General features: G+C 38.7%; 1 protein-coding gene across 6 annotated transcripts in view; it reads left to right on the top strand.

Annotated features, from left to right (window-relative positions):
• SETBP1 (SET binding protein 1) overlaps positions 1 to 21,947 on the top strand; it is a 537,494-nt gene that overhangs the window by 270,894 nt on the left and 244,653 nt on the right. For all 6 annotated transcript variants that reach the window (XM_020985737.2, XM_020985739.2, XM_078153276.1 and 3 more), the window contains exon 3: positions 6,570 to 6,623. In XM_020985737.2, the coding sequence (XP_020841396.1) occupies positions 6,570 to 6,623 (54 nt within the window). The remainder of the gene's footprint in view (positions 1 to 6,569; positions 6,624 to 21,947) is intronic.

Genomic DNA, 21,947 nt, shown 5'->3' with positions numbered 1-21,947 from the left:
TTTCTTTCCCTCATCCCTTGTTCTTCCTTGGTGGGGGACAGGCTTGATCCTCCAGCTGATGTATTCCTGGCGCGTAGTAGGTGCTAAATGAACACTTGTGGACAAAATGGTGTTTCCTTAATGCACTCTCCCTGATCTTTCTCCCCTAGGGATGGTGGGATAGTGGTGTGGTGGGGCAGATTAGAGAGGGGCATTGGGTATTCATTTCAGGGGGTCTCCGTAAAGTAGCCTGTGGCCAGTTCTAAAGCCTCACACTTTGTATTTGGGATGACTCCTGGAGAATCAGGCGGGGGTATACAGTTCACTTGCTGAGAGTGAGGGTGTTTGTTTTCTACATACAACTCTCACAGTTTCTCTAACAAGAACGAAGGAGGAAGCATTTTCTCAAGTCAGCTAAAGACTAAACTGGAGGGATATGATTCCCAGAAATAGCTTAGTACCTCTAAGATCAGAGAGACGTACAGAGCCCATCAGATCCATCGATTTCCCTGATTTTATATGGGACCTAAATGGTTTTGAACATATTATTTACTTGCCTTTTCCCTATTTAAATATTTTGAGCTTAATCCTGTCTCTTTTCTAAAGGCTTAATAACCCCAGTTCTTTTAGACCTCTTTGCTCTTCTCTGAATCCTCTGAACATTGTCTTCTTTCTTGAGTTGATAATCAGAAGTTTTATATTGAGCACCTACTTTGTGTATAGCACAATACTGTGCCAGGTTACCCCCTTTCTTCTCCTTGAATCCCCTTCCCATTCAGAAGTAGAAGGCCACATCCCTGTGCTCAAAGAAACTCTTGCTTTGTTGAGGAAGCTGTGAGCAGTACTTAAGTATAAGGATTGCCCCTTGCCCCCAAAGAGCCAACCCCAAGTCTAGCTGAAAAACGAAGGAACCTAACATAAAATAGAAAACAAGTTTTAGGTTATACTTTTCAGACTGAAAGTTCTATATGCACCCAGAGGTGATAAATGGGGGCTGGGGTTAGTTAAGGAAGATTCTATGGGGAAGGTAAGAATAACCTCAGTTTTATAAAGCTGGGAGAAAAAACAAAACAAAATGATAAAAATGTCATCTCTTCATCACTCACTTCTTGTTTACCAAATAAATTTGCTGTTCTTCAGTCACATAAGAAAACACACACATAAGAAAACAATACATTTTTAAAGTGACTTTGAAAATTGTAGCTGCTATTATCAATTAGGAAATCAGTAGCAGGATAAGCTGGATCTCTAGCCTTATAAGCTCCATCAGCCCAGGATTCTTTGTTGAAGGGTCAAAGAAATGGCCATTCCTCCATGGCTCCCAATCATGACTGGAGAATTTGGAGCTGATCCTCATTTGGTAAAATGGTAGTTGGCCTATTTTCCTCCACTGCTTCACTCCTCTCAATCCAGCCTTCCCCCCTCCCCTTAACTCTGCAGTTCTGTCATGAACTCAAATTAACATCCAGAGTTGTGCTGATAAAGTCCAGTAATGAGTCTGAATGAGCTATATCAAATAAATGAATATATTAAAAGAGCAATTGGCTATGATACTGCCATAGGGAAATTAATCAAGGGAGAGGATTGTAAAATTTTTGTCCACAAAGTATGTAGGAAAGCATATGACTTACAGAGTAGGCCTTCTCAAATGTTGTAAAGGACTTTGGGATAATTGATCAAGGATTCTATAAAGCACCCTATTAATCTTCCTACATTATTGCTGTCAACATGATTAAGAACAAATGTCTTATTGTTTCAAGACTTTTGATAATCTGGTGCTAGTCCACTCTACCAACCAGATTTCATTATATATAATTATCAACCTAGTTCTCCAAAACATTGATATACCCACTGTGGACCACTCCCAGAATGTACCTTGCTTATCATTGCCTCCACGGTTTATTTGGGATGTAGCTTATGTCACCTTGTACTGTATTCATCTCTTATGTGTATCTGTTGTTTCTTCAACTAGATAGGAAAGAGATGTGTGGTGTAATGGAAAGAGGATAGAGTCAACAGACCTGGGTTTGAGACTGCAATCTCCCGCTACCTTGGAAAAGCTATTTGATCTCTCTGAACAACAGTTTCTTCATCTTTAAAATGATGGAATAGAATTAGATGAGCTCTTAGACATCTTTTAGTCCTAATGTTCTGTTATTATAAAATCCATGAGGAATGGGAAATATTTTCTCTTTGAGATTCACAATTTCTTTTACAGATTCATCATCCATGTCTTCCTCCCCACCCTCACCCCCATTTCTCTACTTCCAGTGTGGGTAAACTCCAGGACTCTGTCCCTAGGCTTCTCCTTTTATACTCTTTTTCTTTGATTTCATCATTCTCTATGCAAATGAATCTCAAATCTAAATGGATGACCCATAGGTATCTCAAACTCAACATGTCAAAATCATAACTCATTATCTTTACCCTCTAAATCTACCCCTCCTCCTAACTTCACTATTGAAGTCTGGAGCACCACCATTTTTCTAGTTACCTAACTTCCCAACCGAGGAATTATCCTTAATTTTTCACATTTGACTAATCATCACTCATGTCCATTTAGTAGTCAAATCTTATCAATTCTACATCTGCACTATCCCACGATTTACCCTCCTGGAAAGAGAAGACTTATTGGTGATATGACTTTTGTCTTCATATAGTTGAGGCGCTTTTGATGACCTCTTTTCTGTTGCACCATGATGTGTGAAAGTTATGATTTCACATAAGAGAGGCAAAAAGGACAGAACTTGGTAACAGATTGAGATGTCCAATTACAGAATAGGCTTCTTTGTGAAGTAGTAAGTCCCAGTATTCAATAGGAGCCTGAATAACAAACATTGTAGGGATTGCAACTCCTTTCCTGATTTAATGAAGTTAGCAATCATAGTCCTGGCCTTGAAATAAGCTCCTTCTTTTTCTTTTTTTCCTACTCTTTCTCTTTCCTTCCATAAAAAAGAGGATATAGTCACTTTATTGATCTTATTTTCTAAATTTTATTAATGTCAACCAGTTTACTAGTTGGGTCCATGATATCTGCAAAGCATTATTGGAGATGTATAGCAATATATTATATGGTCTGATTGTATCACCCTTTCCCTCCCACTCAAAAACCTTGAGAGTCCTCCCCTCTCCTCCAAACACATACTCATGTTCCATACCCCCTCTTCCACATAGACATACACACATATGGCCTTTAAGATAAAACACAGATTCTTAGCCTGGCATTTTAGGGCCTGCTACGATATTGTGCTTACCTACCTTTTCAGCCTCATTTTATACTTTACAAACTCTCTTTTCCTTCCAGACTATTTTCTGCACTGAATGTACCATTTTTCCACTTCTATGAATTTGTGCAAGCCATTCTTCAAGCTTGGAATGTATTGTCTCCTCATTTCCCACCCTTAGAATATTTGTCTTATTTCAAGTCTTGTTCAGGTACCACCTCCTCCTAATTCATCACCATCCCCTCCTTCCTTTGCTTTCCACTTGTTAGAGCTTTCTCCTCAGTTTCCCTTCTACTATACTTCTGTTGTTATTATTTTTGTTGTGATGCTGGAGGCTAGACATTTCTTAAGCCAAACTGTTTCACAACAACTATCTCACCTTTAGCCTAGGGGTAAAATAATGGCCCTCGGGTCCACATGGCCTCTTTGTCTGAGGCTTTAAAGAGTTTATATCCAATTAAGTTATTCATACATTTGCAATAGCTTAAAGCTCCCAGTTAGAAAAAAAATTCTTAGCATTCAGAGAGAACTTTGGCTTTCTGTCCTAATTTAAATTTTGTGTATCTCTAGCTAACTCCTGGCCTCTTTGTTTGAGGAAAAAGCAAGATACAGGAAATGTTGAAGTTAAAGAAGTGAGCATAGTTTATTACAATTTCTGTTACTGTATAAGCATGGAAAAGAGAAGTTAGAGAAATAGTATATGAGGAAGGAGTCAGGGAGGACGTCCCTCTATCCTTGAAAAACTGAGTATTACCAATAGCTTCTGTCTGATTCCTGTTTAAAGATGCTTGCAGCCCTCAATGATCCACCTCAATCTCTCCCTTCTCTGCCAAAGCTCAGTCTTCTTTTTAATTTCTTCTTTGAGTCTCTCCTTTTTAAATTATGCTTCCAGTTGTTGCTTTTATACTGTTGATTTTTTTCACATTGGCCTATTAAGTTCTCAGTGGCGCTGGGGACTCCACAACACCCCCCGCTCCTACCATTGCTCAGCTCTTACAGGCCACACTTCTCAATCTGTCTCTTGAAGACTGTGTAACCCTCTTTAATAACTTCTGGACTCAGCTCGAATTTGTCTTCTGACTGAAAGGTCTCAATAGTACTGAATCACTCTCAGGATTACATTCTAGTTGGAGGAAATGGTATAAGATTCAAACACATGACTATAACATCAGAAAATAATTTATCAAGGATATCATGGAAGGGATTCCTCTCTTTGTAGTATGTTAAAGATGACACTGAAGTCCTTTCTTGCTCAGAGTTTCTGTGGTCCTAGGATTCAGTGATACTTTGTTAGCACCTCAAAATATTAATATACTGCCTCATTGTTTTTTGCTTAAACTTTTATCTCACCAAATAGATTATAATTTCCTGCAGGTGTGTGTATGTCTTGCATATAATAGGTTCTCAGTAAATATTTGGTCTTCTTTCCTTCCTTCTTTTCTTCCCTCCTACTTTTCTTTCTTTCTTTCTTTCTTTCTTTCTTTCTTTCTTTCTTTCTTTCTTTCTTTCTTTCTTTCTTTCTTTCTTTCTTTCTTTCTTTCTTTCTTTCTTCCATCATTTCTTCTTCCTTCCCTCCTTTTCCTTCCTACCTTTCTTTTGTTCTTCCCCCCTCCATCTCTCTCTGTCTCTCTCTCTCTCTGTCTCTCTCTCTCTCTCTCTCTCTCTCTCTCTCTCTCTCTCTCTCTCTCTCTCTCTCTCTCTCTCTCTCTCTTCCATTGCCAACAAGTCCTCTTACCTTTAGCTCTAAACTCTGGGACATATTGTTGGGGGGGGCTTTTACATTCTTTATAAAATTCTAAAATGAGATAATATTTATAGAACACTTAGCACAATGCATAGCAGATAGTAGACACTACATAAATGCTTATTCCCTTTCCTTTCTCTTACCCTCCTTTGTCTCCTTCTGCTTGAAGTTCTTTCTCAGCTTTAACACCATTTAAGCCTCATTGTCGATGTCTTCTTTTGGGGCAGTTGAGCTTCTGAAATGGCTGTAGGCACTGATGCCCAGCATGAATCCCTTTCTTTCTTGAACCAAACAAAATATTGTTACAGCAAACATGAAATCTTTCCTGTTTTTCATAGATTCTCTCCAGGCTTAACAAAGCTAACAGTCACACTCCTGGAATCAAAATAAACATCTGTCCCTCCCCGGCCTCCCCCCCAGTCATGGTTTTTTTTTCAATTTTAAAAACCATATAGGTATTTTACATATGCAGGTATTTTATCTACAAACCAATAAATTATCCAGTTAAATAATACATTGCCTACTATGTACAAATTATTATGAGGTATGCAAAGACATGTTTCTCTTTCTGTTTTTACTGTGTCTATCTATGAAATGATATTTGTAAAGCACTTAGCATGGTATCTGCAACATAGTAGGTATATGATAATCCTTCCTTCCATCCATCTGTCCATCTATCTGTCTATCTATATAATTGAGTGTAAGTCTCTAGGGATTTATATTCTAATTCAGAGGGTCATGAATTTCTTTCAACAACACTCTGTGATAGCACAAGATAATATAAGGCAGTGTAAGTGGCCCAGTGGGTAGACTGCAGGACTTAGAGTCAGGACAACCTGAGTTCCAATGTGACCTCGTATTTACCAGTTGTATGAACCTGGGCAAATCATTTTACCTCTGTCTCCTTTAGTTTCCCAATTTATGAAATGTGGATAATTCTAGCACCTACCTCCTAGCATTGGTATGAGGAAAAGATGAGATGATATTTGTAATGCACTTTTCAAACCTTAAAAATGCTCTGTTATTGCTGTCATCACGTGATAAGTGTGAAATGAATAGTACAAATAATACATAATATTAAAATTCAGAGGAAAGAGAGATCACTGGGGCCTGGGGTGGGAAAGCTTCTTGGAGAGAGGGTTGTTATTTGAACTCGGCTTTGAAGAATGAGTAGGATTGAGATAGAGTCATTCAGGGAAAAAATGACATAGGGAGGGTGGCATGACTGAAGGTGTTGTGATTGATTAGTGTAGCTACTGTGGTCCTCTGGAAATAACCCTACATTTTGGCCCAGAGGAACTGAATACAAATTCTCTCTCTGTTCCTAATTACTTTGTGACTTTGGGAAAGTCACTGACACTTCTCTGGGCCTTAGTTTCCTTCTCTGTCAAATGAGGCCTCAGTAACCTGGAATGTCGCCTCCAGCTATAAGCCTCACTCCTTCAGTAGATTTTAGGGACATCGAACGTGGCTTAAGGCAGCATGTGTCTTTAGCATTTCAGCCCTCTGCCTTCAAGCCTACAATATCATGAGAATGATATGTGAGGATCAGATGTCTTGAAGAGGCTGTGCACAAAAGGTTTACCATATCACCTAAATAGAATTATTTTGTCTTTCCACAGCTTCTTGCAGCTAGTGACCTCACAGCCAGTGACCTCAAAGGATTTCAGCCACAGGTAAGTTTCATTGACTTTGTTGTGTGTTTTGGGAAAAGAGAATGTCAAACAATTTGGCTGTGTCCTCAGTATGGATTTGGAAGCAGAAGTTCCAGTCTAAATACTGCCTGTTGACCCAAGATGCTAACTATTAAAGGTAGTCCCTGGTGTACTTCTGTGTATGTGTGTGTGTGTGTGTGTCTTTTACTCTCTTTCTTTGATCATTAACAATACACACTCTTTTCACTCTCCCTATTAACGATATGTAATGGGAAAAACTGGGTGTGTGGGGCTATCAGGTGGTGACCAAGCTCTGTGAAGGGTTAACCCAAAAGAGCCTGGGGGCCTTTCCTTCCTTTTTTTTTTTCCTGCCCCCTTCTCTTTGAATGGTAGACTAAAATTTCTGTAATCTAAATGTGCAAATGCCTTGCAGTCATGGTCCAGTGGCTGGGTTAATCTCAGACCCCCACAGTGGCAGATGGTTGATTTGCTGCTGATTCTAGTTAGGGAAATGGGCCACCTATTATCTCTGGCCAGGCGGCTATTTGAAAGAATGCCTTGGGCAAACTGAGAGGAGGGAATGGGTGAGCAAATATTCTGTGAGCTTCCTTTTGTACAGGTAAAAATGCAAAAATATATTTCCTTCTGCTTTTTTGTTAAGGGAATTGTGCACATGGCCTCACATTGACATCTATGCTTGAAAGCAGACACACACATATACATATATCATATCTTCATCATATGAACATCTTTGTGTTCATACACAGACTAGCATATGTTCATGCATGGAATCCTTCATTCTTATATGAAATAATTTTTGGAGCATTATTGATGCTTTTTTAAATACATTTTTCACCTAAATTCAGTAGGTATCAATCACTAACATCTGCCACCACCACCTCTACCATCCCCTCCCTTCCCCCGCACACAAAGTGTTTGCTTCCTCTTGCTTGGAGAAACATGTCAAGTCTCATGCAATTGCAAGGGGATGAACAAATTCTAATACTTTTATATCTTATCATACACCATGGAACAGTTATTACCTTCCTCATGCACTTGCACTTAAATTATCTCAGCCACCTCTTCAAACACTACTGTTAGATTGGTAAGTCAAAGGTTATTATTCTTGTTTTATAGATGGGGAAACTGAGGCCAAGAAAAGTAATTTGTCATGCATTTAATTAAGGTCATAGCTAGGACTAAAATCACTCCATTCCCAAGTGTTTTGGTGTCCAAAAACATCCCTGACTTTCATTGTCCTATTATTCTACTGTTCATTTTGTCAGATGCTGCCAAAAAAGTGGATGTTGGGTTAACCCTTTACCCTAATGTAGCTCTCAAATTTTCCTGTGATCTTTTTGATGAGATTTGACCCATATACCTTTTTGAGGAGTAAATAGCGTACTTGTAGTACTTTGCCTTTTCCTTCCCTTTGGATAATGTCTTTTTTTAATGTTTTATGGAAAGATTAATATTGTCTACCAATAAAACCAACCAAAATTGCTCAGGACCTATTTATTTAAATTAATTTCAGTGCATAAAATATTATGGAGAATTGAAGCAAAATAGACACAATCATGTATTACTAGAAAAGCTCAATCAATTGACAAGCATTTGTTAAGGACTGCTATATGCTAGGTTTTTTAAAAATTCATTTTATTCTGAACTTCAGAAATAAAATAAGCATTTCCATAGCACAGTAGAATAGAAAAAAAGATGATTGCACATGAAACTGCAAATCTATTATGTACAACTTGCTATTCTTTTTAAATAGATATCAAAGTTATGGAACTTTCTCTTTTTTTCCTTTTTTCTCTCCACACCTCTCCCCCCCAGATGGCTACTATTAGATGTGTGTGTGTGTGTGTGTGTGTGTGTGTGTGTGTGTGCGTGTAAAATTATACTCTATATACTTCTATTTATCAGTTCTTTCTCTGGATGTAGATAAGTTCTAAATATACAGATAAAAGACTGAGACAATCTCTGCCTTCAAGGAGCTTATGTTCTTCTGAGGACATATATACAATATATTCACCAATAATTAAGTACAGGACACTTACTTTTTTTTTTTAAAGGTGATGGGATGGGGCATTAATAACTGGGGAGACTGGAAAAGGCCTTGAACTGAAACTTGAAGGGAGCTATGGATACAAGAGGTATAGGTAAAGAAGGAGAGAATTCCAGGCATTGGAACAAGCCTGTGCCAAGGCAAAGAGACAGGAAAGAGAATGCCATGCCCAAGGAACACCAAATAGTCCAATTTGCCTAGTACATAGAGTTTGTGCATTTGTGAGCAGCTGGGGTTAATGTTTAATTCACCTGGAAAGATAAGCTGGAGCCATAATATTAAAGTTTTAAAAGCCAAACAGAAGAATTTTTATTTAATTGTTGGGCTACTAGGGAGCCATTAATACATCTAGAGCAAGGGACTGATGTAATCAGACAAATGCTTTAGGTCTATCAATTTTGAAGGTGTATAGGGGCTGGATTAGAGAGGGGAGAGACTCGAGGAGAGGAGAACAATTAGGGAACTATTAAAATAATCGAAGGTAGAGATGAGGAAGATTTCCAAGTGAGTGGAGAAAAAGGGATATTGGTGAGAGTTGTTGTAGAGGTAGAGTCAACAATTCTTGGCAACTGATTGAATATAGGGTGTGACTGAGAGTGAAGAGTTGATGATGACTCATAGGTTGAGATCTTAAGTGACTGGAGTGTTGTTGCCCTGAATAGAAGAAGAATAGATGGGGAGTCAGATGGAAGGGAACATTAGAGGAAAAGGTAATTGAGTCTGTTTTGGACACAGTGAACTTGAGATTCCTATGAGAATTTCAGATGAAGATACCCAGCAAACAGGTAGAGGTGCAGGACTGGAGGAATGAGGACTGGACATAGGGATAATGTTGAAGTGATATGAAAGATGAAATCAAGAAGAGAAAGTTTGAGACGGGTGGCCTTGATTTTTTTTCAGTTAAATATGAAACAAGGTCTTACTGAGAGAGATTACATAAATTTGTAGCAACTACAAGTTGCTGTGGATACCACAGTTGTATGACTTCCTCTAGTGGTGTTCTATAGCCTAAGAACAGAAGTAGAGAAGGCTGATAGTGTAAAGTCAGTATTAGGATATAAGAAGGACTGAGTAGTGAAAGGGAAAAAGAGGGAAGAAGTTCAAGGGTAGAGGATAGTCTAAATTTGAACTAGTGAAGTAAAATGGTACAATTTTGTAGGGATTAAGGGGGGTTGACTGCCTGGGAAAGCAAGAAGTGGCAGATTGATTAAAGTAAGGATTGAGAGTAGATTTCGGAGGGGTGAGGCACAAAGAGAGGTAGAAGGACAGGAGGTTATGGTCAGGTAAAGAAATTTCACACTTTTGGATTGTGGAGTTGGAGCACTTGTCATTAATGAATAGCATAAGAGTAAAACCATATTCATGTTTGGCTGAGGTTAGTATAAAGGCAGAGATCATAGGAGTTAAAGAGGTTAATGAAAGTAGGAAGAAATAGCATTTGAAAAGGGCATTAGCATGTAATTTGAAGCCCTCAATTATAAGGGCAGGAATTGGGGTGGAGAGAGGAAGACTGTGAACCAGGTATTAAGCACCTTGAGAAAGGAAGTAGAATCACCTAGGTGCCACTAGTCAACAGCTGCTATGATATGGAGAAGGAGATATGGAGGCAGTATACTTCATAAGAGAGATTTTTGAGTTACTTTGATAGGAGGAGGGTTTGGAAGTGGCAGTGAAGAATTAAAAAAAAAAGTCTACTCCTCCTAGCCCAGTGTATTGTGGGGCATGAGAGGAAGGCACATCCTGTGCTAAAGAGAGTGGCCAGGGATGCAGGGTATAATGGAGGGAGACTTCAAGGAGCTGGAGAGTTAGGGGATGGAGTTGTAAGATGAAGGATCATTTGTTAACGGATAATAACTCCTGCCCCTCATGTTAAGAAATGCATGGTAGAAATAGGGGTAGAGTGAGTGAGTGAGAGTGTGTGTGTGTGTGTGTGTGTGTGTGTGTGTGTGTGTTTGAGAGAGAGACAGATAATTTTGTGATCATTGAATGAATTTGAGGTAAATCTGTCATTAAGGGAAGTTAGGGTTTTTTGGGTATCCTCCAGACACTTTGAAGTCATGAAAAGGAAATTAGGGATGTTACTAGTATTTTGAGACTATAAAAGGGATGTGGGAGATGCTCACTGTGTTCTGGCCTGGCTTGGTCACTAGTATAATTCTGTTGTGCATTTCTTATGCCATTATGTCATTGCTACGAGTCAATAAACGCACAATGATTCCCCTTCCAGGTTTATGTTACAGAGACAAAAAAAAAAACCCAAAAAACAAAAACAAAACCCTGAGATTATTGTGTTGAGAATGGAATGCCCAGATCAGATGCTTCTGTAGTGTGATTCTCAGATCTGAAAGACCCAGCTGTGTCTCCAGTCAACGTTGTCCTTTTGGATACCTCTCCAAACAGAAACAAAATCCACCACCCTAACCCTGTGCTTCATCTTGACCTCCCCCCACTCCTTCTCCTAGCACCTGGCTCCATCCTTACACCAAAACATTGGCTGCTGTATTTTCTTTTTCCATCTTTGGGTTCCAGATGAACCTGAGCTCCATATATCCTGGTGTCTGTAATAATTCACCAACATGTTCACTTCCAGGAACTGTCACTGCCTTTCAGAAGGGAGTTTACCGTAGGCCTCTCACCATGATAACTATAATCGGGCCTGTCAGCCTTCACACAGTCCACACTTATCACTTGCATTTAAAGGGATTTTTTTCTTGAAGCCTGTTACTGTTGCAGCCTCTTAAGGAGAATAGTCAGGATTTCTTCAGTAATCTTTGATGACTCCCAGCTTTGGAAGTGTAGAGAGCCAAAAATTTATTGCCAACTGTGTTTCAATGCACTGTCTTTTTGTCTCTGTGTTTACATTCACATCTTCAGATTGGGCCGAGAGACAATGAGAGTATAAGGTATGTCTTTTTCAGGTCTGTTTATTTGCAATACAGAACACTTATCAGCTCAGCATAAGCATGTAACTTGCAAACATAGCATAGCTAAACACTCTGCTTTTGGAAGGAAGAAATTCCCCTGTGGAATAGGGTCTGGTCCATTTATTGCTTAGCAGTGCAAGCCAGTACTCTGAAGTCCATCTCAAAGTGCAAGCAGTGACGTTCTGGTCTATATTTAAAATGCACAATTTGGAAAAATTTGTCCATTTCAAATGCAGAACAACTCCCTTTGCCTTTTCTCATGGCTATTCCTCACTGGATCTAGTCCTCTTTCACTATTCATCCCAGAACATATGTTCTCTAGTGTTTCAGAGAACTCATTGAATCATATTTTACTCTCATTTCTTTGGACAGATGTAAAGGAGGACAGGTCAGTCCTCCTTCTCACTCCTCTACCATTATGCTTCCCTCCAACTGAAAAAAGGAGGAATAGATTATGGATTAACATTTTGGCTGAAAATAAAAAAGGTGTTTCCTTTTTTTCTTTTTAAAAATGAAATTTAGATAGAAGGCATTATTGTTTAACTGGTTTGGTGATCTTATAAGTCTTAGGACTTGGTCTGGAAAAGGGAGATAGACTTACATTTTATATAAAGCGTTAAAGGTTTAGGATGTCTTGATCCCTGCCCAGACCACCTCTACGTCTCTGCTTTTTCCTATCTTCCCTTTTTTAGATCTTTCATGTAGCCGAGTCTCTAGACTGAGGTCTGCCTATGCCTGTCATATGACTTTGGGCTAGTCATTCTATCTTAGCTTTCTTTTTCCTTTGTGAAATGAGCAGGTTAGATTAGATGATCTCTAAATTGCATTCCCTCTCTTAATGTTCTAAGATTCTCCCTCACCATGCCCCACCAGGCCCTGCCAGATAGGTCCTATGTACCATGGAGGTACCCAGGAGCCTTCCTCAAGATTGACTGGGCAAAGAGCCATAAAAAAGGGTAGAGACTTTGGCCTTCCTCTATAAGTCTGGCTGTCAGCACATGATGGCATGACCCTTTGCTCTAGCCCTAGCCCTCCTTCTCACTTTGCCCCTTCTAATATCCGAGTAGGTCTGGGAAGTTAGGTCAGAACCTTTGGCTTTGATCTTTGAGCTCTTTTCTTTTTTAAAAGTGGTATTCACCCGATGACTGTCAGGTATCTATAGGAGTAATCTAGGGCAAATGCCAGGGGTCATGTTTATCATCCATAATCCAAATAAATTTGAAGTTTTTGTGCCTACCATTTCCTTTAATTGCTACTTTTCCTATGAATACGGAAATGTGTGTGTAGCTATATACGTATGTGTTTATATATGCATATAAAATATGTGTAGACCTGCAGAGGAGCTAGCTTGAATCCTGAGAGCTGATTGTTAAATTTTCACTGTCAGTGAAAATACCTCAGAAATCGGCAAACACTATGAATCAAGGCTTGATGTATTGTTTTGCTGACACTAGATTTAATAAAGAGAAACTGTTATTAATTCAGCTGAAACTTTAAAGTTTCTCATGTGCATTTTTTCAGAGAGGCATTTGTTAAGCATTTGCCAGTAAACTGTTGTAATGTGTCTGTATCTGTATCCCTCCGATCTCAAATCTAAAGCCATTTTTGATTGATACTACTTACACTTTGTATACCCTAAACTCCCTATGAGTATACAGCAAAACAAAAGGAAACTATTTGGGACAAATAACAATGAGGAATCATGTGACTGACCTAAATTTTCTAAGTCTCCCTTTGTATTCCCTTTATGCTAAAGAAATCTATTGCTTTTAGGAAGATCTGCCACTCATCTGAGTGTTGTCTGTTTAAATATCTGAGTATTATACAATTGAGAGAGTTTTGTCTGTAGCAGTACTGGCTTTTAGAGTAGATACTAGGGAGACAAAAATATGTTGAATTTACATGACCGTTTCTCCTTTTAAGAATGTAGGACATCTGTTGCTCTAAATGTCCATATTTCTTATTCAATAAGTGACTCTCTGTAGTCTGTTTACAGAGAGCTCTGAGTTAACTAAATAGAAATGTACCTGTCTTTGAAAACTACCATGCATTCAATAGGTTCTCAATAAATGACAGTGGGATGAAACAGTGGTTTTGTGCATGAGAGCATATAAAATCAGACTTACTTTAGAATATTTTGAAAGAAATGTGGGCCATCTACTCCTAACGGTGAAAAGATCTGTAGTGGGCATTCTTGAATAGAGATGACAATATTCATCTCAACACTGTAATACTAGGCATTAAAAACATTCGACAAATATTGTGGTTTCATCTGTCTAGCTGTTTCATGAAGCATGCCTACTAATATGTACAACAATCTCAAAAAATAGTCTACAATCAAATATTTTCGGGGGGGGGGGGAAACCAAAACCAATGACTGTAGTATTATCTGTAGGAGAAAAACTACCAAACCATTTCCAAGTCAATTAAAGAGATCTATTTTCTCAGTTGCAGGGAGAGGATCTCAGCTTTTCTTGGACAACTTCTTGGCATCTGTCACCAACTAAAGATAGAAATGTTTTTGCTTTCTTCCATTATAACCTTTTAGCTATTCCATTTCGTGGTGAATACTCTGATAGGTCAGGACCCATTTCTTAGCCTTGGGGAACAGGATCAATATAATGATTGACTAGTTCCCTAACATTTTCTAGGTGTTACCTATGCCCCTGGAAGTAGATGCTTCTCTCAAAAATATTAACGTTCCTAAGCTTGGAATCCAGAAGCTTAAGGCTATTTGAAGATGGATAACGGCATAGGTTTGCTCCTTCTGGGGCCAAGGGGAAGAAATGCAATCCCTCTTGTATGTGACAGCCCCTCAAATACTTGCAGGTAGTGATTATGCTCTCCCACTTTCAGTTGTTCCTCCTCTTCAGACTAAATAACCCCAGTTTCTTCACATATTCTTATAGCTTGATCTGAAAGGTCTCTTCCCATCCTAGTCACCTTCCAGCTCTCTGACTTGTCAGTATCCTTTCTACAGTGTGGCACCAAGAACTGAGCACTGTACGCCTGATGGGTTCAAACATGTTCCAGGCACTTCGCTTATCCTAGATACTATGCTGCTTTTAATGCTGTGTGAAATCACTTGGTTTTTGTGTTGCCACATTGCACTGTTGACTCATGTTGACTTTGCTGCCTGCTAAAATCCCCCATCATTTGCAGATTTCAGATGGCAACCCCTTTATAGAACAAAAGATAGCCTGAGTCCTGCCAGGTTCCCAGAGAAAGTGTGTTTGTGTGTTTGTTTTCTTAAACATCCCACAACAACAAAATGATCCAGGGGATTTCTGGTGATTTTTTGTGATACTGTTTTGACAAAAGGATTATCAGGCAATAGTTTTAAAAATAAATTTTATTAATATCTTTCATCTTTATATTACCTACATTTTCCAGTTTACTCCCCCACCTCCAAGAGGTGATTGCTTCTAACAAAAATAGCAAAGAGAGGGGAGAAAAAAGAAAATTCCATGAATTTAATACATCAAAAAAGCTTGGTGCTATCTGAAGTTTTCCATAGCCATAGCACCTCACCTCTGCAAACAAGTATGTATGTGTTGCGGGAGGAGATGCCCTCTCATATCTCTTCTTGGGGATAAATTTGGCCATTGTAATTTCACAGCATTCAGTTTTGATCTTGTTCATATTGTTCTTCATGTTAATATTATTGTAGTCATGGTGTATTATATTATACACAATTTTATTATTGTTGTCATTGTGTATGTTGTATTCCTGGTTTTGCTTATTTTACTTTCCATTAGTTTATATAAATATTTTCCTGACTCTCTATTTCACTATAATTCTTATTTCTTACTCTTTGGCTGTTTTCATTTATATTTCTTTTGCAGACCTCAAGTACAGAGGTAGTATTGTCTATTTTCTTTAGAAGCTCAAACTTCATGATGGTAGAGAAAGTGAAGAGTGAGAAGTGTTTAGGTCATTGACCCAAGGCCACTCAGCAGGTGATAAAGCCATGTTATTCAGACACTTAATAATCATTTATTAAGTGCCTACTATGTGCTAGGCACTGTGTTAAATACTGGGAATACAAATAAAGGCAAGAAACAGTACTTGCCCTTGAGGAGCTCACAATCCAATGGGGAAGACAGCAAGCGAACGAATCGTTCAGAAAGCTATATTCAGGATAAATTGTAGGTAACCAACAGAGGGAAGTCACCAACATTAAGGGAAATCAAGAAAAGCTTCATGTAGAAGATAGAATTGTAACTAGGATTTGGAGGAAGCCAGGGAAGCCAGGAGACAAAGATGAAGAGGGAAAGAGTTCCAGGCCTGGGCAATTTGAAAATGCCTAGAATCTGTTTAGCAGGTTTTTGAATGAATAGTTATCAGAGTCCTTTAAAAGATCCCTTTCTTTTTTTTTTTGTTAATTTATTTTGAATTATCAACAATCACTTCCATAAGCTTTTGAGTTTTAAATTTTTCTCCCCTTTCTTCCCCACCTCCCTCCCCACGATGGTGTGCAATCTGATACAGACTATACATATACATTCCTATTAAACATATTTTCACATTAGTGATGTTGTAAGTAAGAATTAGAACCAATAGGAGGAGCCACCTGAAAGAGGAAACAAAACACAGCAGAAGAAAAAAAATAGCAAATAGTATGCTTCGATCTGCATTCAAACTCCATAGTTCTTTCTTCTTTGTGGATAGCATTTTCCATCATGAGGCCTTTGGAGATGTCTTAGATCCTTGTATTGCTGAGAAGGGTTAATCTATCAATATTAGTCATCGTACAACGTGGCTGTTATTGTGTACAACATTCTCCTGGTTCTGTTCACTTCACTCAACATCAGAACATACAAGTCTTTCCAAGTTTTTCTGAAGTCCACCTGTTCATCATTTCTTATAGTACAATAGTATTCCATTACATTCATATACCACAACTTGTTCAGCCATTCCCCAGTTGATGGGCATCCTCTCAATTTCCAATTCTTTGCCACCACAAAAAGAGCTGCTGTAAATATTTTTGTACATGTGGATCCTTTTCCTATTTGTATGATCTCTTTGGGATATAGCCCTAGAAGTGGTATTGCTGGGTCAAAGGGTATGCACAGTTTTATAGCCCTTTGGACATAATTCCAAATTGCTCTCCAAAATGGTTGGATCATTTCACAACTCCACCAACAATGCATTAGTGTTCCAATTTTCCCACATCTTCTAGAACTTTATCATTTTCCTGTTTTGTCATGTTGGCCAATCTGATAGGTTTGATGTGGTTCCTCAGAGTTGTTTTGATTTGCATTTCTCTAATCAATAGTAATTTAGAGAATTTTTTCATATGATTATAGATGGCTTTAATTCCTTTAAAAGATCCCATTTTTTAACCTTATTAAGTGGCCCAGATTTACTTGTAAGCAGTTATCCTCTACATTGCTCTTTCAACAGTGATCCTATTTTGCCCTGTCTGGAAGTACAGTGGCTGCTCAAAGGTCAACCTGACTGGCACAGAAGCTGTGACTTGCTGTATTTCTGACCTGGGCTGGTTTGTCCCTCTGTAGGCAGCCTAGTATTCTGCTGCTCCTAGGGGCTCCCCATAATGGTGTTAGATTTGATGCAGACACCCAGTTACCTCTTAGCTCCACTGTAGCATGGGACTACTGCTCTTAAGTAACCCACCAGCCTCAGCCTTCCCAATAGAAAGGGATTACAGGATCGTGCCATCATGCCTGGACTAACTTCCTCACTTTATGTAAAAGAAAATGGAGATCCATTTTATAGAAGAGGAAATAGAAGAGAAATGACTTGCTCATGGTCACTTAGATAATTCCTGACTGAACTTGGTGTAGTTTTTCCACGATGCCACAGTGGTTAATCATTGTGTGACAAATTAAAAATATGTCCTAAATAGCATGAAATTTACTGCCTTTTTCAAGAAGAGAAAGTTTGATCTTCTGGCTTATTTCCTGAATCAGTAGAGGACTAATGTTTGTCTCTGAGTAAATGGATTATCTCAAGACTGTCTAGTAGTTGGCTAATTCTGGAATATTCACTTAGCTTATCTGGCCAGTCCTCTTGCCTCTAGAAAGAGCCTTTCCCAAACCTTAGATTGTTTATAAAAGTTTATTCCTCTTCATCTTTTCCCTTCTTTTTCTGAGCTCCCTTTCAACTTTAAATCTATAATCCTATGCTCTGTGAACCTTTGTTTCAGGATTTTTTTAATATCAATCTCATATGTATCAGTGATATTTGCTTAGTATTGATTGGTTGATGTCCTGTATTTCTTTGTAGGTAGTGTGTGTGTGTGTGTGCCTGTGTGTGTGTGTGTGTGTGTGTGTGTGTGTGCGCGGGCACACACATACGCACATGCTACTGGTGGTAGTTTCTTCATTGGAAGAAGATCTTCCTACACATAATAGATTGTGTTTTTCTTTCTTCCAGACTGGTATAGTGGACATATAGGACATTCTTTCTTTCAGTTTGCAAGGGGATCAGTGAGCTCTGAAATCAAATGATAAGGTTTTTATATGAACCAAAAAGCAGTGGGGTGAGCTACATTTGAAGAATGAAATGAAGTGGATGATGAAGATTCAAAAATAGAGCAATTCAAGCCCCATCACCATTAATGTTAGTAGTAACAGTGGAGAAATTGGTTAATATTTATATGATCATTTTAGGAAGAAATGTCTACTTGTGGGTCTAAATTCTGTGCCAGCCCCCATATAAAGTAATTATAATTTCAAAAGCCAAACTTGGGGCCCTCAAGAAATTGCTACAGATTTGTGTGTGTATGTGTGTGTGTGTGTGTGTGTGCATGCCCACCCACAAGCATGTGTGTATGTGTACGTGTATATATTCCTGTAAATTTTAACATGTTCATGGGCATTTAGATACTAGAAAAATGTAGCTAGTCAACCAAAATATATCCATTGGGTACCTCTTGTGTACACAGTATTATGCAGTAGACTACTTCCTACTTGAAAAGTGACTTCAAAATATAAGAGAAAGAATGGGGGGATAAAACAACAAACTTCATCTTCATTAAAAGAAAAGTAAGGTGGCAGAGAGTATTCATAATTATGACACACAGTGACATGTGGCTGTTTTGTCAAAGCTACAAAGGATATCACATAAGAAAATGTTGAGTAGTCACCAAATGACAAGGCTGCCAAGTAAAAGACTACCTGATGCCATCCTTCAAGTCAGCTTCTGCTGACTTTGGCTCACATTTAGGACTGATTTTTCTGAGTCTGTCTTGCCATGGATGTTGTGCCTGCGTATGTCTTTGGTGTTCACTGACATCTTCTTTTGTGACCTTGTGGAACATGTGTAGTGGATGTAACATTTTTCCTCAGAAGTGATTCCAACTTTGTGGTGGATTTCTTATGGAATGCTTAGGATCTCCTATTTTCCTCTATCTTTCTCTCTAATTCCTAGGGCATTCATATAATTTGTTTTCTTTACCGTGGAGGAGCACCTAAAACTCTTAAAAACTCAGTTGCTGTCAAGTAATTCCATAGTTTCATATATTTACACACATGCTCCCTTCACCTTGGCACCAATCAGCTTACCCATTTTTTGGTGGTCAGTGCACCATGGATATTTAAACCACAAGTGTGATTTTGTTGCAGTTGATTTATAATTAACACCTTTCTCTTAAGGAAACTATGTTTTCACTGGGAAGTAATGTAACCATTTAGTACCCACCTTGGCAATATTTTTATTAGATATATTTTATTAGTGCTGGCATTTACTCATGGAAAGAGAAATTCTGCAGGTGTTTCCCAGAGAGTCTGGCACTTGGATGGAGTATTCTCAATCATAATAAGTTCTCCTGGGATTAAATAACATCTTGAGACACTACTATGGAGGTTATTTCCATCTCCCGCGTTATGGATGGTGCATAACCATCCAATTAACTTCTTACTGTAGACGTGGGTATATAATATACAATCATGGCCCTCCAGAAACTTGTAGTCTTCTCAAGGATACAAAATATAAATATGTGAAACATTATAATAACACTTTGTTACAGTTTCTAAGTGGCCAGCAGCTTGCTGTCTCTGTCAACGTCAGAGTTTGACTGAGGGGCACCGTAACGCTGGACTACATTTACCATAATGCCAATCTTAGCCCCACCCCAATTATTTTAGTATATTATATTTAGTATATTTAGTATATTACTAAAAATGATTGGGAGAATGAAGAGTTTGGCCCTAAGATACCAGGCATCCTTCGAAGGTTCTTGATCAGTCAAGTAATACTTTCCTTCATATTCCAATATGTTGAATGATGATCTGTTATCCATCTGTAAGCAGGTTTAGCTGAAGATAGTGAAGAGAACTATTCAGCATGTGGATTAATACCATGTCCCTCTACTCCCTCTCCTCCATGGCTGTGAAAGTGCAACCAATTTCTCATCTAAAGATCAGCCCTTCATTAGCTCTCACTTCCACTCCTGCATCCACCAGCCCCCTTTATCACATTTTATTCCAAATACTTTAATCAAGCAGAAAGCCCTTGTGGAAGCTTCTCATCGCTAATGGTCAGGAGCTTGCCTGAGCTTTCTGCCTCTATGATCATCAAGCAACCCACTTCAGGGTCCCATTGTTTGATGCTGTGATGTTCCAGCCATCTACTCTACCTGCCTCTTTTTGAGTCTTGGAACCCATTCACATATTTGTGCTGTAGGGACAGGGACAGCAAATTGTGGATCAAAAGACTCATGCATTCTTGTTCCAGCTTTACCAGGGACTTCCTGTATGATCTTGGGCAAGTAACCACCACAGTTTTCTCATATATAAATTTATAAATTGTGTTAGTGTAGTGGTATCAAACTCCAGTAGAAATGAGGCTGTTACATAAGAAAACGGCATATCAGCATTATCTATCTTGTATTGTATTTTCTTTTGATTTTGTAAAATATTTTCCAATTACATCTCAATCTGGTTTAGGTGCACTTGGTAATGTTGTGGGCTGCATACCGCCTCTAAGACATAGATTTAGCACCGGGAGGGACCTCAGAGACGATCTAGTCCAGTCATTTCATTTGACAGATGAAAAAATTAATATCTAGAGACATTAAATGCTTTGCCTAAGGTCACATAAGGTAGAGAAATGCAGAACCAGGATTTGAAACAAGGTCTTCTTGTTCTGAATGCATCATACAGACCACTGTAAGTATCCTTCCTGTTCTAAAATTCTATGACTGTAATTCCACAGATCATCTTCTAAACCTTGTTAATCTTTGTTGTTTCTATACCAAAATTTGACCCCTATTTAATTTTATCAATAAGTCTATGTATCTCTGACTTTTGTCACTGAATCCCAATGGCACTCACAAGTTTTTTATATTATGTATTGGGTGCCATTTTCTGCTTTAGAGACTTTTCAAAGGGTCAGTCTTGGTGAAGAAGAGGAGATTTTTCATATCTCACCACTGAGTGGGTTCTAAAGTTCATGAAGCTTGACAAGACCATGGGTGGATTTGAAGAAACATGAGAATGGATTAATGCAAATTTGAAAAGCTGTAGGGAAAGATTTGTCCCAAAAGAATAGCCAGATTCAAAACTCTCCCCTTAATAAGGTCATAGGCAACCTTCACCTCACCCTGGGAAACCAGATGGCCAGATGACCCTCAGGGTCCTGGGGAACACGTCCTGTTCCCTTTCTCTTTGGTCAGAGGTATCTCATGCCCTTCTTCATGTTGAAGGAGTCTCAGCCCTCAAATGAGCAAACCCATTCACTTTGGGGCCCTTTCTATGTGCCCACTCATGCCACCTGCCTGCTTGCAGAAAGGAAGCCCCCATCTACCTTTCTAGTCTTGTTTAACATGACTCCCCTTCGTGAATTCTACCTGTCAGCTATACTGTTGTCTTCCAACTCTGTGCATTTACACAAGCCGTGTTCCTCCATGGCTGAAAGACTGCAACATCTCCTCTCCCATTCTTGCCTGAAATTTTATCTGTCTTCATGATTCAAGTCAGATGCCACTTTTATACTTGTCTTCTTATGTATTGTCCTTCTCTCTCTAGTGGAGTGTAAGCTACTTCAGGTCAGGGGCAGTTTGGTTACACATTTTTATTGTTTAGTCATTCAGTCATGTATGACTCTTCATGACCCCATTTGGGGTTTTCTTGGCAGAGATACTAGAGTGATTTGCCATTTCCTTAACCAGATCATTTTACAGATCAGGAAACTGAGGTAAACAGGGTTAACTGACTTGCTCAAGGTCACACAGCTAGTAAGTATCTTAGGTGGGATTTGAACTCATGAAGATGAGTCATTCTGCTGTGCCACCTGGTTACACATAGTAAGTACTTAATAAATGTTTCTTCATTTGATTTCCATTGATTTGAATCAATAAATGTCAGGAGGCCCCTACAATGAGTCCAA

The sequence above is a fragment of the Phascolarctos cinereus genome, unplaced genomic scaffold (genome assembly GCF_003287225.1).
Source record: "Phascolarctos cinereus isolate Bilbo 61053 unplaced genomic scaffold, phaCin_HiC Scaffold_4;HRSCAF=312, whole genome shotgun sequence".
Taxonomy (NCBI): Eukaryota; Metazoa; Chordata; class Mammalia; order Diprotodontia; family Phascolarctidae; genus Phascolarctos; species Phascolarctos cinereus.
Note: the sequence above shows the minus strand (reverse complement) of the source record. Positions and strands in the feature narration are given on the sequence as shown.